At 61.4% G+C, this 25,906-nt stretch overlaps 1 protein-coding gene across 1 annotated transcript in view; it reads left to right on the top strand.

Moving 5' to 3' along the window:
• ABCA7 (ATP binding cassette subfamily A member 7) overlaps positions 1 to 16,255 on the top strand; it is a 36,630-nt gene extending 20,375 nt beyond the window's left edge. Inside the window, exons 25-50 of the mRNA XM_065422201.1 lie at positions 496 to 544; positions 1,614 to 1,721; positions 2,465 to 2,482; positions 2,907 to 3,061; positions 3,569 to 3,693; positions 3,827 to 3,925; positions 4,391 to 4,586; positions 4,934 to 5,028; positions 5,480 to 5,512; positions 6,179 to 6,284; positions 6,567 to 6,641; positions 6,955 to 7,124; positions 7,215 to 7,392; positions 8,056 to 8,171; positions 8,677 to 8,821; positions 9,069 to 9,192; positions 9,470 to 9,599; positions 10,303 to 10,423; positions 11,381 to 11,443; positions 11,745 to 11,851; positions 12,430 to 12,571; positions 12,658 to 12,792; positions 13,607 to 13,710; positions 14,079 to 14,171; positions 14,854 to 15,097; positions 16,112 to 16,255. Of these exons, the coding sequence (XP_065278273.1) occupies positions 496 to 544; positions 1,614 to 1,721; positions 2,465 to 2,482; positions 2,907 to 3,061; positions 3,569 to 3,693; positions 3,827 to 3,925; positions 4,391 to 4,586; positions 4,934 to 5,028; positions 5,480 to 5,512; positions 6,179 to 6,284; positions 6,567 to 6,641; positions 6,955 to 7,124; positions 7,215 to 7,392; positions 8,056 to 8,171; positions 8,677 to 8,821; positions 9,069 to 9,192; positions 9,470 to 9,599; positions 10,303 to 10,423; positions 11,381 to 11,443; positions 11,745 to 11,851; positions 12,430 to 12,571; positions 12,658 to 12,792; positions 13,607 to 13,710; positions 14,079 to 14,171; positions 14,854 to 15,097; positions 16,112 to 16,255 (3,075 nt within the window). The remainder of the gene's footprint in view (positions 1 to 495; positions 545 to 1,613; positions 1,722 to 2,464; positions 2,483 to 2,906; positions 3,062 to 3,568; positions 3,694 to 3,826; positions 3,926 to 4,390; positions 4,587 to 4,933; positions 5,029 to 5,479; positions 5,513 to 6,178; positions 6,285 to 6,566; positions 6,642 to 6,954; positions 7,125 to 7,214; positions 7,393 to 8,055; positions 8,172 to 8,676; positions 8,822 to 9,068; positions 9,193 to 9,469; positions 9,600 to 10,302; positions 10,424 to 11,380; positions 11,444 to 11,744; positions 11,852 to 12,429; positions 12,572 to 12,657; positions 12,793 to 13,606; positions 13,711 to 14,078; positions 14,172 to 14,853; positions 15,098 to 16,111) is intronic.
• Positions 16,256 to 25,906: the final 9,651 nt, after the last annotated feature.

The raw sequence follows: 25,906 nt of genomic DNA, 5'->3' as shown, positions 1-25,906 counted from the left end.
CGCTGATGGGTCGTCAGCCCTGTCTGGCTTTTCCATTGTTGTACCTGAAGTGTTAGCAATGGGCGGCAACTTCCGATACGGAAATGATACAGGCATACAGATCGGATAACCACATTCAGTAAATTTTAACCTTTCCAATGATATCTTCCAAGCCCCATCTTGCATAAAGTACATCTTAGTTATGTCATATTCATATCATGATCATCTTTTCATAAAAAAATATGGAGTGAAATGTCACAGAGGGCTGCAGGAAAAGCCAGCTAGGAAATCAGCTGGATCTGGGTGGATTTTCCAGCGAGGACGTGGGGGGGAAAGGGGGGTTAGGGAAATGCCGCCGTGGCCTCTTTGCTGGCAGCAGAGCCTGTGGGACCCTCAGCCAGTCCGTGGGCTCTGGGACGCTCCCCGCCCTGTGGCGTTGGTTTGCTGAGGGTCCACTGTCATTTCCCCCCCCCCCCCCCCGTAAAACACCTTTCCGTTCCCGTTTACCCTTTGTAGATCTTTCTGAAGGTGGCTGAGGACACAGGAGTGGACGCGGACACCACAGGTAAACGCATTGGCACCCTCTTGGAAAAGCTTTGAGCACCTGGGGGATCTAAGTTAATGGTCAGGCGAGTGGAAAGAATGATCATGTTTTCTAGTGCCTGGACTGCAGAGGGGATAAGAGACCTGCTACTGCTGCTAGCTAAGGGAGTTTTCCTTTCGCTCAGGAGGTAGACTCGTGCCATTTTAGAGCTAAAGGGTGAGAGTTCTAGACCCAGCCCCATAAGCGCCTGTACTGGAAACTCAACTCTGTTCTCTGCAGCCCGTGGCTCCTGGGAGAAGGATCTTCCTTCAAACTGCAATGAGGCTCAGCGTTGGGAGATGAACCCAGTTATTTTCCCCAAACCGTTCTCACCCCATCTCTCCCTGGGGTGCTCGGGGGAGGCACGGGTTGCACCTGGGTAGCCCAGGAAGTTGCAGGGTCACCGCACACTCAGTTGGGCAGCTGGCACAGCACAGCCTCCGGGTGCTTGGCAAGGCCATACGAAACAGGCCTCCTGGGACTCCAGGCTGCCCCGGCCTGGCTTGTAGGGACTATAAATCCCAACATGGCCAAGGGGCCAGGCCGCATTGCATGCTGGATCCTGTAGTCCCTGCAGGCTGCTCCTCTGGATGGAAGCCGTGAGCGGCTGCAGTCTGCTCCGCTCGCTGTGACGAGGTGTCACCAGGGCCGTCCGGAAGGGGGGACTAAAGGGGTACTTTGACCTGGGCCCCCCATTTGTGAGGGCCCCCAAACCTGAAATTTGGCCCACGGCCCCTCCATATGCTGGAGAGGCTGTAGGGAAAACCTGAGTGGCGTTGCCAGCCTGTATGCCAGGTGGCAACGCCCGGAGTGGGGAGCTGGACCCTGCCCCATGGGACGGGAGCCATGGCTATGGGGTGAGTGGGGGGGCTCACTCTCCATCCCCCCGGGCCTCCCCTCAGTGGTAAGTTTTTTGGAAGGATGGGGGGAAAGGGGGGCGCCTCAGTTTCAGATTTCGCCCCAGGACCCTCAAAACCTCTGCACGGCCCTGGGTGCCACATGCTTTTTCTCGCCTGCCCGTGGTGTGATGCTCTGGCCCTGTGTCTGGCAGGCTCTGGGGGAGCCCCCCAGCGAGGGAGAACGGCAGCGCCGGCCTCCTCCTACACCCTCCGGACGGTGAGCGAGAACGGGGACGTGGAGGCAGCAGACACCGAGCCGCGTAAGGGGGCACAGCCAGGCTGCTGGAGGGGGACGGGGGGCACTGAGCTCCGCAGGGACTGCGAATGGTAGGAAACGGCTGGTTCTCTGCCGTCGCTGGCACTGGTGCCTTCTGGGTGCCTCTGAAGCACCCGCCTCGCAGTGCCCTGTGCTAACGGGAGCCAGGGGCTTATGGGTAACTTCCAGGGCATTGTGGGATGGAATTGGGCATGAGGGGGAGGAGTGTGAAATTGTTGTGGCTTGAACCGGACAAGAGCGAAAGGCCCCGTCCCAGGAGCCGGTGCAGCCAGTGTCTGTCAGCAGGGCCTGCTCCAGGCACCAGCTTACCAGGCAGGTGCTTGGGGCGGCCACTTTGGAGAGGGGTGGCACGTCCAGCTGTTCGGCGGCAATTCGGCGGACAGTCCCTCACTCCTGCTCGGAGCGAAGGACCTCCCGCCGAATTGCCGCCGCAGATCATGATCGCGGCTTTTTTTTGGTTTTGTTTTTTGTTTGGCTGCTTGGGGCGGCCAAAACCCTGGAGCTGGCCCTGTCTGTCAGATGCTGGCGCGGGTGCCTGCAGGTGGCTGGGTGGGCATTGCAAGCCCCAGGTGATGGTTCACAGCATGGGCAGAGCCCGCTTCGCGCCTCTGCCCTGGGGAATCCAGCTCCACTCTAGTCCGTTCCCCTGCCCCGGCTCTGGTGCCGTGGGGAAGTTCCCTGCACAGCTCCGTGAGATCTGTCCTCTTTCTCTTTCTTTGCATTCAGTCAAAGGATCCAGGAAAGGTAGGAGGCCGAGCAGCAGGAGGGAGGGGATCCAGAGCTGTCCTTCTCCCCATGCGGGGGGCGGAAGCCTGGACGGGGTTCGGCCCTAGGTCCCGAGGCATCTTTTTTGAGCCAGATGAGGGACACGTTCCCCTATGTAGAGAGCCCGGCACCCCACCACTGAGAGCAAGGCATGCCCTCCTTTCTCCCCTTTCCCCATGCATTGCCCTCTGCCTTTCCCTGCACGTGACCCCGCTCTTAGTGCCCTGCCCACAATTCACCCAGCTGCTCTCCATGCCCCCAGACACGGGTCCCTGGAGCCACAAAGTGGCCTGGAGCCCCAGGCTGCCAATGGAGCAGGATGGTGGCATGGTGGGGGGCTGCCCTGCGGGCACTGGAGCTGCAGGCTGGGCTGACGGGGTCTCTCTGGCTCTCCCTCTTGCAGCTGAGGAGCCAAAGGAGACCGATTTCCTGCACAGCCTGGATGGCAGGGGCTCCCAGCAGGTGCTGGGCTGGGCCCTGACCCGCCAGCAGCTCCGGGCCCTTTTCACCAAGAGACTCCTCTACGCCCGGCGCAGCACCAGGGGCTTCTTCGCACAAGTACCGCGGGCTTCTCCTCCTTAGCCTGGACGCTGCGGGGGAAGGGGGGGGCCTCTGACAGGAGCGTGGGAGGGGAGGCCTCTGAGAGCACAAGGTGCCGAGCAGTGGAGCATCGGGGGAGGGGGGTGTGGGGGTGTGAATGGAACATGGGGGGCAATATTCCTGTGCGAATGTTCTCCTCCTACCAGTGGGTCAGGCCTTCATCCTGGAGCTGTGACCCAGCCCCCAGAGAGTCCGGATTCTCTGGCTGTGGGATCCTTGACTTGACTGAGGGTGTCCTAGCACCCTGGCTGCAGGATTCCCCAGCCCCAGCTCTGCCCCGGCCCGAGGGGCCCTGACTGTGGGATCCTCCCTGCCTAGCTCTGACCCTGGGGCTCTGCCCTGGCTCGAGGGGCCCAGCCTGGATCCCCCCTGCCCAGCTCTGACCCTGGGGCTCTGCCCCGGCCAGAGGGGCCCTGGCTGCGGGATCCCCCCAGCCCAGCTCTGACTCCAGCCCCCTGCTCACAGATCATCCTGCCGGCTGTCTTTGTGTGCATCGCCCTCCTTTTCAGCCTGATCGTGCCGCCCTTCGGGAAGTACCCCCCGCTGCACCTGGAGCCCTGGATGTACGGGCAGCAGTTCACCTTTTTCAGGTGCGTCGCATCCCGGCTGGAGTGGGGCGGGGGGGGGGGGCGGGGGGGGGCAGGGGCTGTCGCCCGGGCTGTGCCGGGGCAACGCCAGCTGGGAGGATTCATGGCAGTGGCCCCTCCGCTCCGTCTGTTTCAGTGATGACTCCCCGGGGGACCCCGACTCTGCGCAGCTCCTGGGAGCCCTGCTGGCCGAGCCGGGCTTCGGTACCAAGTGCATGAGGGATGCCCAGGAGGGGTGAGTACCCCCAGCCTGTGCCCCTCCCTCAGGCAGAGGGCTGGGCGGGGGGGCAGTTACTGCCGCTGGGAAGGGACCCTGTGGGGAGGTCGCACCTGCTTCCTTGCCAAGAGCCTTGGAGCGGAGCCCAAGGTGGCTGCAGTTCCCCGTGCTCGCCATAAGGAGGCATCCTCGCACCAGCCTGGCTGGTTCTGTTGGGCCAGACACTTCCCCTCTGCAGCTGCTGCTGTCTGGGCCCTGTTTGTCCCGGGTTCTAGGCTGACGTCCGAGGGGTTAACACACTGGGCCTGCCCAGGCCTGTACCCCCCGCCCCGGCCTGCAGGGGTCTGTGCCCCCCCGCTGCCCCCATAATACCCTGCTCTTGCCTGGCGCTGGGGCAGGCTCGGAGCTCGCTCCTGTTCGCCTGTGCGGAGAGCAGCAGGCTGGGCGCTAACCAGCAGCCTTCTCCCTGCCTGGGGTGTTCAGGAGAGCGCCTTGCCCACCAGCGTCCCACGAACGAGGCTTCTGGACCCCCGAAGTGCCCCGGTCCCTGGCCGAGCTCTTCCAGAACACGAATTGGACGCCAGCCAACCCCTCCCCGGCCTGTGAGTGCAGCTCCCGGGGGGCACGGAAGATGCTGCCCGACTGCCCTGAAGCAGCGGGGGGACTTCCTCCTCCACAGGTAGCCGGCCACTCCCTCCTCCCCTGGGGTTGTCAGGGTGGGGGGCCGCGAGGGAGGCTCATCCCAGAGGGTAGAAAACCGCCTGCGCAGAGCGGCCAGGAGCTGCGTCAGGCTGGGCCAGGGGGTGCCTCTGCCTTCGCCCGGGTCTCACCCCCTTCTAATCCCCTGAGAATCACGGCCAGTAGAAGCTGGGTGGGTAGAGGGGGGTGGCTCCTGGTGGACTCAATCGGGGTTACTACCAGCCCTTGGCTCAGCACGGCCCTGAGGGCCCTACTAAGCCCTGCCTGGGACGATGATGATTCCAGTCCCGTCTGCTGTCTGTCTGTCCCCGTCTGTCCTCCCACCAGGTGCAAAGGGGCACCGGCGACATCCTCCAAAACCTCACGGGCAGGAACATCTCCGATTACCTGGTGAAAACGTACCCCAAGATCATCCGCCAGGGGTGAGCACCTGGGGGATCCTGGGGTCTGGTCCACTCTGGGGAGGGCTGCCGTCTCTGCCTCCGACCTGGGGGGGTGTTGGGAGAAGGTGTAACGACCCCCCCCCACACACAGCCCTGATGCGCCTCCTGGTGCAGAACTACAGTTCTCCCTTCCTGCCCTCTCCAAGGCTGCTGGGACTGACCTGGTGGCACAGAGCCCTGTCAGTGCAGTGGCCAAGGGCTGACTGGGCCACCGGAGCCTGAACTGCCCCTTCCCAAGGCTGGGGTGCGCTGGCAGGGCCGGGCAGGGGCATCGCTTGCCCTGGCACTCCTCCAGCTGTCCCTGATCTGGGGGTGAATCGAGACCTCGCTCTCTAGGGCTCTCCATCAGGCATTTGGTGGCTGTAACACAGGGAGAGACCCACCCAGCAGTGCTAAAGGCTACCCGGGCGTTTCCCTTTTGTTCCTGCAGGTTGAGAACCAAGAAATGGGTCAACGAGCAGAGGTGAGAGGAGTGCGGCTGGGGTGTGAATTATTTTTGTAAGACTGTTAAGGGCATGGAACTGAGAGCCAGGACTCCTGGGTTCTGTTCCCAGCTCTGGGAGGGGGCTGTGGATGAGTGGTTAGAGCAGGACGGGGGTGAGGACTGGGAGCCAGGACTCCTGGGTTCTGTTCCCAGCTGTGGGTGGGGACTGTGGGTGAGTGGTTAGAGCGGGATGGGGGTGGGGACAAGAGCCAGGACTCCTGGGTTCGGTTCCCAGCTCTGGGAGGGGGCTGTGGGTGAGTGGTTAGAGCAGGACGGGGGTGGGGACAAGAGCCAGGACTCCTGGGTTCTGTTCCCAGCTGTGGATGAGTGGTTAGAGCAGGATGGGGGTGGGGACAGGAGTCAGGAGGGGGCTGTGGTTTAGTGGCTCTGATTGAAGCTCGGAGATCTACTGCTGTGGAAGGGTGATGGCACTCCCAGCTCCCCAGCATCTCTGTCTATATGCCCATGCATGTAGCATGCCCATCACCGCAGTATCTGGGCACCAGATGGTCTCCCTGTCATGTGCCAATGCACCTGATCTCCCACCATCACAGCCTGGGGCTGTCTCCCTGCCCTGGTCCCAAGGTGCTGCCCCAAATCTCCCGATGCCTGGGTCCCTGATCCTCCCTGTGCCTGCCCTCCCAGGTACGGTGGCATCTCGCTGGGCGCCCATAGCTCTCAGGCCCTGCCCTCAGCAGAGGAGGTGGATGGTGCTGTGCGGGAGATCCGGGCCATGTTGAACATCACCAAGGTACAGCCCGATGGGTGGGGTGGGGTGGGGTGGGGTGGGGTAGGGTAGGGTAGGGCAGGGGAGGGGGGAAGAGTCAGTTTCTTTCCTGCCCCGGGGCTTTGCAATGAGTCTGAGAGGGTGGCATCCGCCACATGGGACTCTTGGCGGGGGTGGTAGGTATGGGGCAGGGCTGAGGATGGGTGGCATGGGGTGGGACAGGGTGGGGGTGGCATGGGGCAGGGAGGCACATGTGAACGGCTCTTCGATCTGCATCCAGTCCTGATCTCCCTTTCCGGCCCCCAGGGGAGCCCCATAGACAGGCTGCTGGGAAACCTGAGCAGCTTCATCGAAGGCCTGGACACCCGCAATAACATCAAGGTCAGTTTGGGGAGGGAACCCCGGGGGGGGGGTGGTGCTCAGGGGCCCATCACCCTCATGGGCAGCATATTCCAATCCCCAGATGCCAGTCTGAGAAGGCCCAGAGAGCAGGGATGGGAACTGGGTGTCAGGACTCCTGGGTTCAATTCCTGGCCCTGGGAGGGAATGTGGTCTGGTGGTCAGAGGCACTGGGCCTCAGGACTCCTGGGTTCTATTCCCAGCTGTGTCGCGGTGGCGGCGGGCGAGTCACAGGGGGCCAGTGGGGGGCGAGCTCGGCGCTGAGTGTTGCCGTTGCGCTGCCGTGCGGCCACAGGTCTGGTTCAACAACAAGGGCTGGCACGCCATGGTGTCCTTCGTCAACGTGGTGAACAACGGGCTGCTGCGGGCCAGCCTGCCCCCGGGCGCGGAGCCCTGGCGCTACGGCATCACGGCCATCAACCACCCCCTGAACCTCACCAAGGAGCAGCTCTCGGAGGCCGCGCTGTGAGTACAGGGGAGCCTCGGGGTGGGTGGGGATTGGGTGGGGCTCTCGCTGGGTGGCTGGCTCATCTCCCTCTCCCCTCCCCGTGGCAGGATGGCCACCTCGGTGGACGTGCTGGTCTCCATCTGCGTGATGTTCGCCATGTCCTTCGTCCCCGCCAGCTTCGTCCTCTTCCTCATCGAGGAGCGGGTCAGCAAGGCCAAACACCTGCAGTTCGTCAGCGGCATGAAGCCCGGCGTCTACTGGCTGGGCAACTTCGCCTGGGACATGGTGCGCGGGGGGCCGGAGATCTGGGGAGTGGCAGGTTTACACAGGAGAGGAGGGATCCCATGGCTCTGGGGGCAGAGGGGTGGGGGGAGTGGGGGATATAGCTCTCCAGCACAGGGTCAGGCTGGCACCTGGTGGGGCTCACAGGCGGGTTCTCGCCTGCGGGCAGGACCCTCATGGAGGGAGGCATCCGCCCCGACACGGCTGCACGTCTGGGTAGGTTGTCAGCGGCGGGGATTGAACCTGGGCCCTCTGGATTGAAACGCCTGAGCCCCTGCTGCCTGAGCTAAAAGGGCGGGTTCTGTTTGCCGAGGCCGTAGCAGGTTCATCAACCTCCAGGGGTGGCCCAGTCTCCACCAGCCGAGGACAGCGCACCGCACAGAGTGGGTGCGGGCTGCTCAGGGAAGCCTGTGCCCATGAGTGGGGCTCACCGCTGGGCCGATGAGAGGCCCTGAGCCAGGAACAGGGTGGGGATGCTGGGTGTGGGGTACAGTGACAAGCTCAACACCAATGGCCACTGCGTGGGGGGGGGGCTCACTCCCTGTCTGGAGGGGACGGAGTTGGGGGGGGGGGCTTCAGGCCTGTCCCCATTAGAACCCCCCACTAAACCAGCCTCTCCAGGGTCGACTGTGTCACACCCGCTGCCTCCTCTGCTTCTCCCCACAGTGTAACTACCTGGTCCCAGCAGGGCTGGTCGTCCTCATCTTCCTCTGCTTCCAGCAGAAGTCCTACGTGTCCTCGGCCAACCTGCCCTCCCTGGTGCTGCTGCTGTTCCTCTATGGGTGAGGGCCCCGAGCCGGGGTGGGCGCGGGCCCCGAGCTGGGGTGGGCGCGGCCCCCGTCTGGCCCTAACGACACGGGGAGCAAATTCCCTGCACAGTCGGGAGCTCGCTTTGTCTGTTGGGGGCAAGGGGGATTCTGTCATATCCTGGGGAGAGGGACCAAAGGCTAGCCCAGAAGGGGAAGGGAGCTAGCTGGCCTGACCCCGGAGGTGCAGTCCAGGCCTCAGGGGCCTGCAGCCTGGGCCAATCCCGGGACCGGCCATCTGAGCGAGGCTGAAATACCCACTCCCTACACTGGACCTCAGGGCGTTTGCCTGGTAGGTCTCTCTCGGGGGTGGATTACAGCTGGCAGCCCTGCCCTGCAGGACCAAGTGGGGAGGTGGTGGGGTTTTGTGGGACATTGGCCCCTTGTCTCCCAGCCCTGGTTTGCAGCATGAGCTTGGGTCCCTGGGGCCGGGCCGGGTGTCTTTCGGGTTTGCTTCAGCTCTGTTCCTCTTCCACCCCAGCTGGTCCATCACGCCGCTGATGTACCCGGCCTCCTTCCTCTTCAGCATCCCCAGCACGGCCTACGTGGTGCTGACCTGCGTCAACCTCTTCATCGGCATCAACGGCAGCGTGGCCACCTTCGTGCTGGAGCTCTTCACCGACCAGGTGAGTCCTGCACCCTGGGGGCTTCCCTGGCCCCCTCGGGACAGGCTGCGCGGCAGGGGTTTTCCAACCCAAGATTAATTAGCAACCACCCAGACCCCCAACCTCAGCCCAGTGCCTGCAATGAGGTGAGTTCAGCTCCCAGGGGAAGGGGACCCCCAGGGCGATGGTGGGAGCCCCCCCATGCTGGTGTCGCAGAGCTGGGGCCGTCCCCTGAGCCGGAGCCTTTTGCTTCCCCCCCCCCGGGCAGAAGCTGAACCACGTCAACCGCATCCTGAAGAAGGTTTTCCTTGTCTTCCCGCACTTCTGCCTGGGCCGGGGCCTCATCGACATGGTGAAGAACCAGGCCATGGCCGACGCTTTCGAGCGGTTCGGTGAGTCACCTGAGCCCACAGCGTTGGGGCTACACATTCCCCCACCCCACCCCCGCCCCGCTTGGAAGGGCTAGACTCAGCGTGAATGGGTAACGCCTGTGATCCCTGCGCTGCTCTCCTCAGGAGCATCTGTCTGTCTCTGCCTAGGTTCTTAGGCCACAGCCATCATCATGGTATCTGACCCTCTGCTGGGCATTGACTCTGTCATGTCCCATGCCTCCCGCGTGCCACCCCTTTCTTCTTTTAAAGCCCTATTTCTCCCCCCCCACCCCCCCAGGAGACAAGCGTTTCGTGTCTCCGCTGTGCTGGGACCTGGTCGGGAAGAACATGTTCGCCATGGCTCTCCAGGGCGTCGTCTTCTTCCTCTTCACCATCCTGCTGCAGTACAGGTTCTTCGTCAAGCTACGGTGAGGGGCCGGTGAGGGGCCGGCGGGGGGCGGCGGGAGCGGCAGGTGGGCATGCAGCCTCCCCGAGTTGCTCTCCGCATCCCTGCCATAACATGGTGGAAAAAGCCCGTTCATCTATCCCTTCGCCCAGCTCCCCACCAGTCATTGGGGCCGGGGGCTGGGCTGGCAGAGTTAACATCTCGGTGCCATGACCCGGGGAAAGCTGAGATGCCACCTCTGCTTGCCGCATCCGTCTGTCCATCCAGGCCTCTGAGCCAAACCTGCATGATTTACCCCCCCCCCCCGGATGCTGTGTGGATGTACCCTAAGTGATTTAGGAGCCTAGGTCTGCTTGATTCTCACCCATGTGCTTACGTGGTTACTGTAATATCTGACCCCGCTCACACGGGCCTGTCTCCACAGCTGGGACCAGACTAGACCAGCAGTTCTCAACTCTTACCCTGTCTCATCCTGCTGGGGTCTAGCTGGGACCCCTCCCATTTGGCAATCTGGAACCCCCAACACCTGATTGCAGCCCCCAGGTCAAGAACCCCTCGGGATTCCAGCACCGTTCATGGGATCTCCAAGTTCCCTAGAGCCCGTGCTAGGTCTGGGTGTCATGGCAACCGTGCGGCCCAACGTGCTGTTTCACACCGCTCGCCCTAGTGGGACGCCACCCTCCGTTCGCATCCTGGTTTGAACCGTTCCCCCTCCTTCCCTTCAGGCCCTTTGCCGTTAAACTTCCCCCTCTGGGCGGGGAGGACGAGGACGTGGCCAGGGAGCGGGAGAAGATCGCAAGCGGAGCACGGCAGGGAGACATCCTGGTGCTGCATGACCTGACCAAGGTGAGGAGGAGGTGGGGGAACTGGGCAGTGACTCCACTCCCGGGGCAGCCTGTTCCTCAACTGGGGGTGGGGGCGGAGGGGGCATCATCATCCACCTCCCACTGTCACCCCCAGAGGAGGATGTGGCTCTTCCTTGTGCCACTTTTTTTCTGTTTTATGGGAAAATTTAATGAAAATGAAAAAAAATTCTGTGGAAAATTTATTATTTTTTATTATTTTTTGGCAGCTGTTCAAATATCAACAAATCTCAGGTTGGAAATGCTGCCACAGGGCCCCATTCTCTGCTATGGGCCAGGCCCCCCTGATTGGACTACATCTCCCATGAACCACCACAATCCCCCCCCCCATTGGAAAGGGCAGGCAGTGCACCTGGGGAGTCCCTGGCCATGGTGCATCATGGGAGATGCAGTCAAGCAGGGGCCCCCAACCCATAGAGGAGAGCGGAAAGATGAGGCAATCGAACTACATGTCCCATGAGGCTCTGCAGCGGCGATAGCCAAATGGGAATATTTCGGTTTGGGGCCGTTCGTTTTCTCTGACAATCATCTGAGTTTCCCCGTGAACGCAGACCCTTCCTGCGAATACGTTCGGTTCATCACACACCCAGTGTCCTGTAAAAAAAGTTTGGGTGACAAATTTTCAATTCACCCTCGCCCGCGATCCCCCCGGCGCTCGCTGGGTCTTTCCAAGGGCGATGACCCCTTCCTGCCAGGAATTAGAACTCTTCCCCTTGCCACCAGCCCGGCAGCCCTGCAGCTAACGATTCAGAGCACCGGGAGGCGGTGGGGTTTCATGCGATGTTCACCGGGGGTCCGCCCGCTCGCTGTGGCAGATGCTTGGCCTGCATTCGCACGGGAGGGGAAGCTCCCGCACAAGCACGTGACTCTGCCCTCTCCCCATGTGCTCCAGGCCTCAGGCCTGGGATGCGGTTCTCAGGCTCTTTCTCTGCTCTCTCAGGTGTACCGGGCGAGGAAGAAGCCGGCTGTGGACCGCCTGTGTGTGGGAATCCCCCCGGGGGAGGTAAGGCAGCTGTGGTTGGGATTCAAAGGGCAGGCAGCCCTGGTCGGTGGAGCGAGAGGTTCGGAAGCAGGTCGGTGGGGGGGAAGCAGCTGGCTCAGGCCCATGTCACACCGGGGATGGAACAGACAGTCCAGTGAGTGTGTCCTAGGGAGCAAGAGGTGACAGGCCCCCCCAAATCCTGGCCCTGAGCCCCAGTCCAAGTGCTGTTCTCCCTTCCATGCCTCTTGGAAGGGGGGAGCCAGGCAGGGTGGGCGGCTTAGGGGACAGTTTGCCTTTAACCCTGTGTTCGATCCCGGCGCAGTGTTTCGGTCTCCTGGGGGTGAACGGCGCTGGGAAGACGTCCACCTTCAAAATGCTGACGGGGGACACTGAGGTGACCCGAGGAGATGCCTCTCTGAAAGGGCACAGGTGAGTGGGGAGGGGCCGGCGAGGGGGGGGGCAGGCGAGCACTGCTGGGGGGGGTGAAGGCGGGGATGACAGGTAAGTGCAGACGAGTTCATGGGGGGGCAGGTGCGGGCCCCAGTGAATGGGACAGGTGAGTGTTACAGGACGAAATGGGGGGGAAGGACAGGGGAGCACCTGGCTGGGGGATCGGTGGAAAACGGTACAGAGGGGAGCTCTGTGGGGAACTGGGTGGGGTCAGGGCTGTGCAGATGGGAGAGGGGGTCTGTGTGTGTGTGTGTGTGGTGGAGCTACGGGGCGGGCGCGTGTTGCACTAGCACGAGAACCGAGTCACCGACACACACGCCCCTTCCTCCTGCCCTCAGGCTGCTCTGCTGGGCTCTGGCAGCCCTGGGGACGCCCCTTTCTCCCAGCCCCTCTCCAGAGCACGGTGGGCTCCGCTGCGGGACACCCCTCCCCTCCCTGTGGATCGGTTTCCCCTGGGCTCCGCTGCGGGACGCCCCCTCCTGTCCCCGCGCATCGGTTTCCCCTGGGCTCCACTGTGGGACGCCCCCTCCAGCAGCTCGGTTTCTCCGCCCTCGCAGCGTGCTCAGTGACTTGCAGTCGGTCCATCAGAACATGGGCTACTGCCCCCAGTTTGATGCCATCAACGACCTGCTGACGGGACGGGAGCACCTGGAGTTCTACTGCCGCCTGCGCGGTGTCCCCGAGGAGGAGACGCCCAGGGTAAAAGCTCCCCCTCCCCTTCCCGCCCCCCCAAAGCAGGAGAAACGCCTCCTGGCTCCTCAGCCTCTGTGCTTCTCTCCCTGCAGGTGGCTCAGTGGGGGGTGTCCACGCTGGGCCTGGCGCAATACGCCGACAGACCCGCCGGGGGATACAGCGGGGGAAACAAACGCAAGCTGTCCACGGCCATCGCCCTCCTCGGTGCCCCGCCGGTCGTCTTCCTGGTCAGTGCTGCCGGGCAGCAATGGGCGCCTGGACGGTACCCCCTGCGCTCTGAGTCAGCCCCCTCCAGCCGCCGTCGGATGAGGGGGGGAAGGCAGCTCATTTGCACGGTTGTCTGCATTGTGCAAACCCCAGCCCTGTTGATTTGCATGGTTATTTAACATAAGAACATGGGGACGCAGCCTTGATGTAACTGACATAAGAATGGCCAGACTGGGTCAGACCAAAGGTCCATCCAGCCCAGTATCCTGTCTACCGACAGTGGCCAATGCCAGGTGTCCCAGAGGGAGTGAACCTACAGTTAATGATCAAGTGATCTCTCTCCTGCCATCCATCTCCACCCCCTGACAAACAGAGGCTAGGGACCCCATTCCTTACCCATCCTGGCTAATAGCCATTAATGGACTTAACCTCCATGAATTTATCCAGTTCTCTTCTAAACCCTGTTATAGTCCTAGCCTTCACAACCTCCTCAGGCAAAGAGTTCCACGGGTTGACTGTGCGCTGTGTGAAGAAGAACTTCCTTTTATTTGTTTTAAACCTCCCCGGTCGGGCTCTGTTCCTGGGCCCAGGCTGTGGATGGAGCAGTAGAGCCCTCTGGGCTATCGCTTGGGGGCCTTGCTGCCCTCCAGCCCCTGGCTCCAGTCCTCGTTCACACCGCTCCGGCCCTGGGCGCACCGGGCATTTACACCTGCCCCTTTGTGCAGCGGTGCCCAGGGGCCTCGGTGCCAAGCCCGCCATGCTTCCCACCCCGACGCACCCTGGGTCCGGACAGGGCCAGGCCTGACCCAAAGCTGCTTTTGGGGCTCGTTGCAGGACGAGCCGACCACGGGGATGGACCCGCGAGCCAGGCGGTTCCTGTGGAACTGTATCCTCAGCGTGATCAAAGAGGGCAGGTCCGTGGTGCTCACCTCCCACAGGTAAGGGAAAGGGCTGAGCTGCTCGTCCCTGGGGATCAGTAACTACCCCACCCCCACGCAGGCGAGTAGCCGTCAATCCGCCCTTTTGCAGTGATTCCCCTTGTGCCATGCGCAGGGTGGGGGGCAGGGCTGAGGCATGGGGGAGGGGCAGGGAAGCCAGCGCTGCTGCCCCTGATCTGTGGCTGAGCCAGGGGTTTGCAGCAGGGGGCGCTGCTGCTCTCCCACTCCCTGGCAGGGATAAACTGACACACACACCCCCGCCAGGGAAGGGCCCAGTGGAAGCAAACATGGGGGGCTGTTGGGCAGGGGAGAAGTGTGGGGGTGCTGAGTCGGGGGCGCTCACGCCATCACCTCTTCCCTCCGGGCAGCATGGAGGAGTGCGAAGCCCTGTGCACCCGCATGGCCATCATGGTGAACGGCCGGTTCCGCTGCCTGGGCAGCGTGCAGCACCTGAAGAACAGGTAACTCGGCGGCATCTCTCCAGGAAAGCCGGCGCGGAGCGGATGGCCTGCTAGGGACCGAGCTGTGCTGGGAACGTTGCAGAGACCTTGGCGGGGTGGAGAGGGAATGTTCATGCTGGTGTCGCTTTCCTGAGGCAGGGAAGGAAGGAGCTGAATCCACCCCCCCTCCCTCTAATGAATCCTCCTCAGGGAGCTGGCAGTCCCAGCACCTTGGGCATTGGCTGGGGGGGGGGCTCACCTCTAGGACGCCGGTTCGAATCCAGCCCAGGGCGTTAGCGTGCGCCAGTTACCGCCATCTGGCAGTCCCTGAAATGAGTCTGGTGGTCTCGGTCCAGTCCCCTAGTGGTCCTGATTGCAAGACACCACCATCGCTATTAGCACTGATTGCCCCCAGCTCGGTGGCCAGGGAATGAATGGGCCATGGGTCAGGGTCGAGGCCTGCGTGTGGGGCGGGGAATTCCCTGCTGCTCCCGATCTGCGGCTGAACCAGAGGACTCCAGCAGGGGGTCAGTGCATCTGCCTCTCCTCTCCCAAAGCTCCTGCTCCCCTCCCTGGCTGGGGTAACTCTCCCGGGTGGCTGGAGCTCAGAGAGCTTCCCGCCGTGCTAACCCCTGGAGCCGCTCTCCGGAGCCGTTGGTCCCCGGCGTGTCCGCGAGCAAACCCGCCCACCTGTTTGCCGTAGGTTTGGCGATGGCTACACGATCACCCTGCGGGTGTCGGGCCCCAGCCCGGACCTGCGGCCCGTGGAGACGTTCATCCAGGACTCCTTCCCCGGCATCGTCCTCAAAGAGACACACCACTGCATGCTGCAGTACCAGCTTCCCTCTCGGAGCTGCTCCCTGGCCAAGATCTTCAGCATCTTGTCCGCTCACAGGGGCACCTACTGCATTGAGGACTACTCCGTGTCCCAAACCACGCTGGACCAGGTGAGGCCAGGGCCCGGTCTCTGCCCCTCTCCTCCAGCCTTGGGGATTGCAGCGCCCCCCTGTGGACCAGGATCAAATAAATGGACGTTTCCCATACCTTGAGTGTAAGGGACTGTCCTCTTAACCCCATAGGTGCCAGCTGGGACACCACCTGGGAGAGCGTCTTCCCAACAGCTGGGATGTTCCCCAGGGGTTCTCAGTGTTGTGAGGCGCCTCACCCCCACCTGCCCTTAGCATGAGGCGTCTTGTCTGTGCCTGCCGTGGGACAGCGCCCTGAAACTACCAACCGCTGGTAACGCCAGTCCTGCCTCCCAGGCCCCCGCCGGCCTCGCTCCCTCTGTACGGCTTAGCGATAGGCACAGCTGAGCCCTCGGAGCATTCCCTGCTGAGTCCAGCCCCTCGTCCACCGAACCCTCTGGGCATTCCCACAGCCGGCACACGCCAGCTCACTAGCGATGGCCTGGGCCGCAGCTCTGCAAATGCTCCATGTATTTACAGTGAAACCCAGGCTAAGTGCACGACCAAAGAGCAGAGATTCGAGTGACAGCGGGTGAGAATATTGGAAACGAAGGGTTACATAGAACAGGAAATCCTACCCCGCTTTCTAGAGCCTCCGCTTAACTAGCTGGGTCTCCTCCCATTTAAAGAAACGTCTCTCACCAAATTTCTCTCCAGCATTTTTAGCCGAGCCTGCTTGAGACCCCTCTGTCATGTAGCAAATTCACTGTGCGTTTAGCTCTTCGGGGAAGGATACCAGGGTGTCCTCTTCGTCCCCCAAATGCACCACAGCAAACTTTCGATGTGCCCCTCCAGCTAATCCCGCCCCCCACCCGGCCTGCTGTTACTTTTCTCTCCCTGAATTCTCACAGTCCTTCATTAGCATTCGGTTCAGCCTGGAGAGTGGAGGTCCACGGTGAACCAGACACTACTCAATTCACGAGTCCCAGGCTGTGACCACTAGGCCAGCCTGTCTGTCGCCCTGCCTGACTCTTGCTTTCGTCCCTTCCCCGCCAGGTGTTTGTTCACTTCGCCAAGGACCAAAGCGACGACGAGCCCCTGCCGGACTTGGCGCCCCCGTCTGAGCCCGAGCCCCCTGGCCCCTGGAAGAGGATCACCCACTTCCTGGAGGACGACAGCTACCAGGAGAGTGCCGTCTGAGACCCTCCCCTGCCCAGGAGTGCAGCCAAAATCCGGGGCGGGGGGGCTTCCCTCATAGCACCAGGGCTTCTCCTGCTTGGAGCAAGGAGGGGTGGAGGGAAAGCCCACCTACCCCTAAACCTGAATCAATAAAACACCCATTGCTCGTAGGGGGCAGAGGCCCCCAGCTGATGGTCCTCGCCCCACGTCCATGGCTGTCCCCCCAAGGGAGCACCGCAGAGCCCCTTAAACCTGAATCAACAGCACAGAGGGGGTAGTGCCCGACTCCACGGTGCCCTCCGGGAGCAGCTCCTGCCAAGCCCCCACCCTAGGGTGCAGGGAGCTTTCCTGTGAGTCACCCCCCACCCAGGGAGCAAGGGGTGGGCTGGGCCTCGTTATGCCTTAAGTGGCAAGGAGGAGGTGGGATCTGGCTCCCGCACTCCCAGGGCTCCAACGCCCACCTCTGCCCGGAGTTTGAATCCCAGGCTGGGCCCATCGGGCTCCTGTGGTCGGCTCCTTGCTGCACGTGCAGCTCTCGCTTGGCATCTGTACTGGGCCCTGCCCCAGTTCTGAGTGGGCTGGGGGGGATTTCACCCCTTGCCCTGCCCAGCTCTGTGCACTTCCCCCCCCAGGGTAGGGCCTAGGGGCCTTTCTCAGAGACCTACCCCCATTAAAGCCAGCCGCTCGGGCGCACAAACGGGGGGCTTGGCTGGACCCTGTGAGGTCCTTGGTCATCCCCCTCGCCCTTCACTACATTCTGCTGTTTGAATAGGCCGGGGGGCTGCCCCCCACCCCCAGTGACTGCAAGGCCCTCGCCAGCAGTGTGATCTCAGGGATCCCCTCTCTTCCTGGGGAGGGTGCTCCATTTTCCCTCCGTTCCCCATGCTGCAGCTACCATCCCTCCTCCCACGGGGCCTTGGCTGGGAGCCCGTCAGTAACACTCCTTCATCTGCCTGGGCCCTGAGCCCCTCCTTTCTGCCCTGCCCCTTAGCATGCTGCATCCACTGGGGCCCTCCCGTGGGAACATCCCCTTGCGTTAATCCTTCCTCCACCGAGTCACTCTCCCAGCATGAGGCTGCTAGATGCTATGCCCCTGCCTGGACCTGAGCTGTCCCTAGGCGGGGAGGTCTGCGAGCTCCGAGGCTCCCCAGCTACCTCCCCTCCTGGCTGTTCATGGGCCAGATCTTGGCTCCTGGTGGCATCAGTGGTGAAGGTCTCAATGATCGGGAGTTGGTCCCTGATTCCTGGCACCGTCCCTGGAGAGGCAGCTGCCCTCGCTCAGCCAGTCTTCGCCTCCTCCCCCTTTGGAGGAGAGAACAGCTGATGCCCGCCTCCTCTCCAAGGCCTGCTTTTCTGTCCATCCATCCCGTCACTAACGACGCACTGACCTCCCCTCCCCAAGGACGATGTCGCATGCTCCCCTCGCCCCGGGTGCTGCCCTACCACAGACTCCGCCCACTCTCACCACCAGCCCCACCCACCATCTGAGTATTGTATTCTCCCCTTTTAAAATGGCCCAGGCCAGTGACCATATTGCCGTGGCAATGGCCGGCCTCTTCTCCCAACGGTCCAAGAAGCGGGCAATGGCCGCTGACCATGTACTCTGGCGTTTGTGCCCCGGGTGTTAGGCCGGGCTGGGGCATCGCCGCGCCTCAGCCGACTGTTACAGACACCTGAGCCAACGCCTCTCCACACAACGCTGGCCCCAGGCCCCAAAGAGGCGTGCGCCTGCCCCCACACCTGGTCTGCTCTGCCCGGGCACTCCTGAGGGCACTGGGGCTGGGCTCTCTCACGTAGCTGGTCTGTTTTCTGGTATTTATAGAGCAGAGTCTGTGGAGATTCGCGTGAAATACTAAGCGAATTAAATATACGCACACAATAACCCCCAGCCTGTGGGTGGAATGATTCTAGCTGGGCGTTCTCCAGCTAGTCCTTCGTCTCTCTCTTTCCTCCCCGTTCTGTGATCTAGGGCCCTTAGCCAGCCCTGTTTCCACCGTCTCTGAGTAGCTGCCAATCTTGAGTGGATTTATCCTCGCTACCCCCCTTGCGAGGCCGGGCAGGGCTGTGAATCCCACAGCACAGATGGGAACTGAGGGCCAGGGTTACAAATCGGGCCCTCAGCCACTTGTCCAAGGTCACTGGGAGAGCTGGGACTTGCAGTCAAGTCTCCCAGGTGCTAGCCGCCCGCTAAGAGTTTCTAACCCACCTGTTGCCCTTGTGCATAGGGGCCTAATGTAAGCTAGCATCTTCTAGCTGAAGGTTTTCATTACCCTGCAAAGAATTAACCCCCCAGGCCCTGTGTTTAATATCCTTTATTGGGCAGAAGGGCAAATTGTGGCCCAAGGAGAAGCGATTTGCCTGTGGTCGCTGGGACAGAACCCAGAACTCCCCCACCTCTAACCATTGGATTCTCTTCTTTATACCTGCAGCGAGTTCCACAGGTTAATTACACCCCATGGAACCAACAGACTTCTTTTTCTCTGGTTCAGAGAGGTGGCCTTTGCATTTCGGTCCCCGTCATGCACACATCCTGCTTGGTCCTCATTGGGGGATGGGGGCGCACAGGAGCGGACCACCATTCAACGGCTACAGATCAACGGCCAGCAGGGGGTTAACTCCTGGCTGAGCTATCCCACAGGTGGCCGGGGTGGAGTAAGAAGGCCAGGGCCAATCAGGCGGAGTTAGAAATCCAGCTGTCAGGCCAGGCAGCAGTGGGGGAAGGCCAGTCCTTGGTGTAGAGCTGGGGTCTTCCTGGCCGTGTGGGTCTAGGAGCCTCCGGCTCTTTCACTGTGGCCAGAGGCTCAGGAGCTGGCCCGGAGGGGCCTGTGCTGGGTGAGAAGTGTCTGTCTTGGGGCCAACTGATCCAGCAACCGCTGAATCCTGGATCTTCCCCCGGATATTCTCTGGCTCTGCTCCTGACTGCGCTAGGCTCTTTGTGTTCTCTTTGTGTTCTCCTCCAGCAGGGCGGTGCTGCTCTGACGTGGGACAGAGCAGGTTTGCATGGCTGAAGCTGCTCTCGGCGTGGGGCTGTCAGCGGTGGATTTGGGGGCAGGCTGCCTCCCTGGTGTTGCCGGCAATGGAAGAGAATGGGGGAGGCGATGCCAGGAACGAGGAAACGGAGCTGGAGGCCTTAGTCCAGGTCCTTGTGAGCAAGTGTCCCTGGCCCAAAACACCTCCATCCCCTGGGGCAGTCTGGGGCCACTGGATGGCACCCCACTCCTTAGCCCCAGGGGAGATGCCTTCATGCCAGCACAGATGCAGGGGATCATGTATGCTGATGGGGCTAGAGGCGTTTTGGGGCCCCATGGGTTTCACCAGCACTCGATTCCCAACTGGAGCCGATCCTTAAGAAAAGGGCCGGGGTGTCTGCGTGGTACAGACGGCGGCATGCCAGCACCGGGGAACTGCTCCCCTAGCTCGGGGAATGTGATCGGTCTTGTTTTGGCCCTATCTGGCTGGACTGGGCTTGGCGGGGGGGCAGATCCTGTCCGGGCAGGAATGTCCTGTGGTTGCTGGCTCTGCCCCATCTCATTCTCCTGCAGGGGCCCTTTGCCAAACCCCACTGCCCCCTCCCTGTCTCGCTGCGGCTACAGACCTGCCTGCGCTGGATTGTCCGGTTCCTAGGACACCGTCACGTTGGCTTGAAAAGGACAATGATCTCGCTGCCAGGGTGGCAGTACAGCTGCTGTCCTGGGCTGGCATGTCAGAGGCCTGAGTTCATTGTGCTCTGGATGCATCGTGCCCTTGTGGTATTTGGGAAAGTTGGAGTGTGTTGGGACCTGCTGGCACACACCTGACCTGCCAGCCAGGGTGGTATCCCTCTGCCTCGCCTTACTCTGGGACCTGCTGAAGGCAGGTTCCCTACCCTTATGTTCCTTCTCCAGCTCCCTGGCCCGGTTATGGGATTGAGTCTCAGGATGCCATGGTCTGCAGGGGTAGGATGAGGGGTACACGGTGGTGGGGAGCTCTTGTGGATCCCTGCAGAGGGATATGGGGCTGGAAGGAGGGTGGCTTGGAGGACCCACGTGAGCCAGCATGGCTGAGAAGGAAGACACCCCCCGCGGCTGTCCCAGTGGCTCACCTGCCTGTCCTCCAGGTGAGCTTCACCAGTCTCCTCTCTGCAGCCGCAGGATGCAGCCCCACGGCCTTCCTGTTCCTGCCACCCTTCCTGGTCAGCGCAGGCTCCCGGAGCAAACGCCACCTCTCCCCTCTGCAAGGAGACAGTGGGGTCGTGCTAGCTGGGCTCGGCCCCTTGCTGCTGGGATGGAAGCCTGGTCCTTGCCTAGCCCCCTCCCCCCCCCCCAGCTGTGTATTATCTCCCCATGGGAGCAGTTTGGTGCTAAGGGTAAGGGAGCCCCTCTCCACGTGCCCAGGCAGGAGACCCCCCACTTCGGGCTTGCATGCAGTTCTCTGGGCAATCACAGCGTGGGGTCTAGTGCCTAGCGCAGGGGAGTGGGAGCCAGGACTCCTGGGTTCTATTCCTGGTCTGGACTTGCTGAGTGAGCTTGGGCAAGTCCCGTCCCGCTCAGTAAACTGGGTCTGGCGCTAGCTACCCCCGGGGTGAGGCTTAGCTGAGTGTCTGCAAAACCCTCTGAGATCCCTGGGTGGAAGGTAGGAGAGATGGGCAGAGGGTTACTGTGGCTGGCTGCTGGAGTTTTCCCTGATCCCCAGCCCTGTGCTCTCCGTTTCTCGTCCCCCTTCTGTTCCGCCTCCCCTGGCCCCAGCCGAGATGCAGGATCTGGGGCGCTGCAGGGGGCTGGCCGAGAGCAGGCAGCGCTGGGTTTGACATCTCAAGGATCCCTGGGGTGTCAGGTTCAACCCCAGCAGGGGCAGCTCAGCCTGATCTCTGTGAACTCTGCGGGGGTTTGGCTGAGGCCTTACAATGCAAGACTGTCCCCTCGGCATGTCACCAAAGTCCCCCTGGCACTTCTAGCTGTGTGTGTCCCGCCTCCCCCAAAGGCATCACCTCATGTGCCCCCAAGCACCCTGCTACGTGTGCAGGGCTACTCCCGGAAGGGGCCCTGGGGCCTGGGGAGGGACCTGGCTTGTCTGTGCTAAAGCTCTTTAGGGGGTGAAGCTGCAACGGGGGTCTCCAAGCAGCCTGGGTGGGCTCCGTGGGGTTCACTTACTCGCTGGGCGAGGCAGGCGCATCCCCCTGCAGCTCCTTGCGCAGAGACTGCAGCGCCTGAGCGATCAGCTGGTGGTTCTGGCTGGTCGTGGTCTCCTGGAGTCGCTGCAGGAGCAGGCGGGTGGGGAGCTGGATGTCTGGGGAGCGCTCTGGCCTCAGGAGGCTGCCAGCTCCAGCCTGGGTGAGAAAAAGAGAGGGAGAAGCGAGACCTGTAAGATGTGCACCCCCACCTCACACCTGCACGGACTCACTGCAACCGGAGGCCCCATGGTGGCCGCGTTCCAACATCCCTAAGCAGATCCAGTGGGTTTGTGTTGGGGGGAGGTTGGGGGCACCCCCCACTGCTCCTTTTAAGGCCCCTTCGTTCATCCCTTCCTCGTGGAAAATCGCATGCCTGGGCTTGGTACAAATTGCTGCAGGGCTTTGTTTGGCTGGGCCTGGTCTTCTGGGGCTGGTGGCCACAGGGCAGAGCGGAGGGAGCAGCAGGCACTGGCACTCACCATCTCTGCTGAGCTGCTCCGCTCGGGGGGCGGCAGCGGCTCCGCTGGCTCTGGTTGGAGGCTTATCTTCGGGAAGGACACTGGAGCCGGGGGCTCCCGCCTCGGAGCAGCCCGGCGGGCGAGCGCGCTGTCTCTCGGAGCCTGCGGCTGGCGAAGGTGCGGCTCATGCGCCGCGGCAGCCTGGCCGCTGTCTCTGGGCTGGGCTGCTATGGGAGGCAGAGAGGGGACCCGGTGAGTCTGATCTTCTACGGCGCTGGCTCCACCTCTGCTGTCGCGGCCTCCCCTGCTGGGCTGTCCACACTCCCGGGGAGAGCTCCCAGCGCTACGGACACTCCTCGTCTCTGAACGCCCCTCCCAAGAGTCCCAGGGCTCCATAACGTTCTCCAGGACGGGACGAAGGTCGACCAAGATCTTCCTGAGCTTGGGCTTCTCCCTGCTGGCTGCATCCCTGGGCACCTGTGGAGCAGACAGGGCCTCTGCAGGAGTCTTTGAAGTGCTGCAGCTGGTTGGAGAAGACCCTGTTCCTCCTCTCCTGTGTTCAAGGATGGGGGCCGTGGCCCGAGGAGCTAGCTTCTTTCTCTCTTTCCGCCTGCCCGTCCTGTGCCCCCTACCAGAGGAGTCTGCCACCTGCCCCGGGGGCCCAGCTGATCTCCAGGCTTCTCTTGCCTTCACCAGTGGGAGGTCTGGAATTAAAGAGGAAAGCTGAACATTGCCCATCTTTGCCCAGAACCCAGGCTCTCAGCCATGCCTGGTGCCAGCTCCCCTTGAAGGAAGCAATTTGGGTGGGTTATTTTTAAATCCCTCTTCTCAGAAGTGTGAGTGCCACGGCCCAGGGAAGGCGCTTCCCGCTCCCTGTTAATCTCAGCTGTGTCTGTGCCCTGACATCACACCCAGATGGGAGCAGAGCCTGGCTTCGGCTGGCTCCTCCAGCAGCTGCCCAGCCCCCCGCCCCCCGAACCCCACGCTTCGAGGTGGATGCAATGCTCTTCTTCGCTTCCCTGTGCTATACAATAGCTGTGCAGCTGTTAAACAGCTACAGTGTCCCACCCCAGAGGAGGCTGCATTTCGATATCTATGCACACACACACGGTTTACCTGTAAGGTCCTTTGGAATCATTCAGGCTTGCCGGGGATGGGGGTTATACCTGAGCCGTACCTTCCAGCGGCGGCTGGCATGGGGGGAGGTGGAACACCAGGTCCGTCCACATGATGGGTGGTAACTTCTGCTGAGCTCTTCCCCTCTTCTGGTGGCCCAAGCCCATTTGTAGTGTGGCTTTGTTCTCCTGCCCTGGAGGAAGGCAGGACTTTCTTTGGCAGAGGTGGTACTGGTGGAGGGGGAACTAAAACAGAGGGGGAAGGGGTTTAGGCCAAAGGAGGGAAGATGGAGAGAGCTGCTGCCGGAGGAGGAGGACGTGGCTGGCAGCTCATGGAGGCAGGTCGGAGGTTCCCAGCATGGGCCGTGCCCTGGTGCCTCTCCTCTGGGCAGATCCATCCACCTGCCCCCTGGAATCGGTCTGCGCCCTGGAGTGCCTGTGGCCCCGTCACCAGTGAACCGCCTGCCCCAGCGGCTGGATGCCAGCCATTGTTCCAGCCCAGCCTGCCCCCTGCTCTGTGCCGACTCGGAGAGTAACCAAGCAATGAACGGAGCCCGAGGACCCAGCCAGCTCATCCACCAAAGAGCCAGCTTCAGTCCCAATCCTGGCCCAGCCTGCCTGCTGCAGGGGGTGGGGCGGGGCCCAGGCGGGCACCTCTTAAGGTGGAATTGCTCACATGGGCCAGTGCCAAGGGTTTTACTAGAATGACTCAGGCACGAGGCTTCTACTTCTGGCTCCCTGTTCTCGTTCCTCCGCCTGTAACCCCCTCCCCCAACACACCCTGCATCCCTGCACCCTACTGAGCACCCCCTGCACCATGGGCCCTTTCCCGGATTGCCACTTGGGCTGCACCTGGTGCCCATTCTCTTAGCCGACCCAATCACCCAGCACGGTGCACGCCAGCCTGTCTAGTGAAGAGCTAGGGAGGTCAGTCACATTATCCCCATTTTACAGATGGGGAAACTGAGGCACCAAGCGGGGGGGGGGGGGGGCTGGGACTTACCCGAGGCAGAACTGTGGGAGACTCAAGAATAGAACCCAAGTCTCCCAACCCAGTGCTTTAACGACTAGACCACACTGCCTCTCTCTCAGGACAGCCTCCATCCCTTTCCCCATGACCCCCAAACCTCCCACTCCCTAGCCCTTATTCCGCTATTCTCCCTGCCCCCACGCTAATGATGCCCTCTTATGCTCCCTCACTTGCAGCACCCCCCCCCCCCGTAGCTGCCTCATACTGGTATTTATTAGCATTAGATTTACAGTAGTTTCTAGAGGCCATGGCCCCGTTATGCTCGGCGCTGGACGTATGGCCAGCAGGGAGCCGTGCTCCTCCCTGGAGAGCTTGCAGGCTGTGTGTGAGCCTATGGCCAGCAGGTGGATAACACATATGGGGGGGAACCGCTGGACACCAGGAGATGCCCCTCGCTGGGATCAGCACCGGCTGCAGCAAACCAGCTGCCGCAGCAAGGGTGAGGATATTGTTTTTGCAAAGGTCAAGGAGGTATTTGCTTTGATCAGGGGCCCAATATAGCCAATAGGCTTCTGAGCCTCTGGACAATATAATAGTTAAGAGGACTTTGGTGTCCAGGAGCAGCCAGGCCGATGCTGGTCTGTATTGGTGACAGGCGGGGCAGGGTCTCACTGCCTCCTTGGAAAGGTTGGCCATAGACTTTGTGACTTTGTGGGGCACGTTCCCACCCGGCCGATGGGCTCGCGTGCAGAGGGGCTCTTTGGGGCAGGGCGTGAGGGGCCCCGGAACACCAATCTGGCTTTTGTGGGGGGAGCTGGAGCGGCGTCCGGGTGCATCAGCTAATGGTCAAGGCCTGGCGCAGCGTGTGATGGGGCAGCCATCCGGCACTGCTTTGGGGGGTGGGATCCCCGTGTCTGCAGGCACCTGGATGAACAGACCTTCACCGGGGCTTTCTTCCTGCCCTCCATGGGCTGCTCTGCCCACCCTCTGCGGGGCTCCACCTTAGCTGAGCACCCCCAGGCTTGACTGGAGCTCAAAGGCCACGGCACCAGTAGCAACACAAACAGCCTGGATCAACAAAGTGCTCTGGCGCGGGCCTCCTACCACGCCCCAGGGCAGGGCGACGTGCAGCCACACGCCTTGGCTTCAGCCCATCCTTGCTTTCAATATGGCAGCCCGCTTCTGCAGTAGGGTCACATGGCTGTCGCTCCCAGAACGCCCCGGGAGGTTGTCCTCAGCGTAGGCTCTTGAGGCCAACAGGGAGTCGTCGGCAGGGACGACTGTCCTCGCTCAGGGCTTGTGTTGTAGTCGTAAAATTTTATGTTGGTATTTTGTATCATTTGAAATAAAAAAATAATAACGTAGCATGTATTAAATGTATTGGTGTATGATTTAATTATATCCTGCCAGCCACCCTCTTTAAATAGCAAAAAGGAATGGCCTAAATGGGCCATTTGGTAAAGATGCATCGGCCGGAATCTGTGTCTGGGCTGATTTCAAGGCAGTAACAGACGTTTTTACAGTCCCTGCTTTGTTGTAGGTTCAGCATTTTAAAATCAGTCAAAGAATGCCATGCTGGTTTTCTTGTGCATTGCAACTTGATGGGCCTGTTTAAAATGTTCTGTGTAAATTAATCCTGTTGTGTGTGTAAATAAGGAATGTGTGTGTAAAAAAGTAAGTGTGAAAGCCATCGCTGAACCAGATGTACAAGAAAAAAAAACAGAAACAGACACGAGGGCTCCAGGAGGCTGCAATACGCCCCCTATTAAAATGTCAGAAAAGGGCAAATTGACAACTCTAAAAATAAAACAGGCTCCTATCACTAGGACCAAAGTAGCTGTAATAACAAATAAAAACAATTTTAAAAAAACCAAGCACTCGTCAAACAACAACTAATCGCAGCATAACGGTGCAAAACTCATCAGTCCCAATAAAAAAAATCACTATATAAACAGGGGGCCTTGCCATGAAACGTTCGGT

The sequence above is a fragment of the Emys orbicularis genome, chromosome 24, assembly GCF_028017835.1.
Source record: "Emys orbicularis isolate rEmyOrb1 chromosome 24, rEmyOrb1.hap1, whole genome shotgun sequence".
NCBI lineage: Eukaryota > Metazoa > Chordata > Testudines > Emydidae > Emys > Emys orbicularis.
This window is presented reverse-complemented; position numbering and strand designations above follow the sequence as displayed.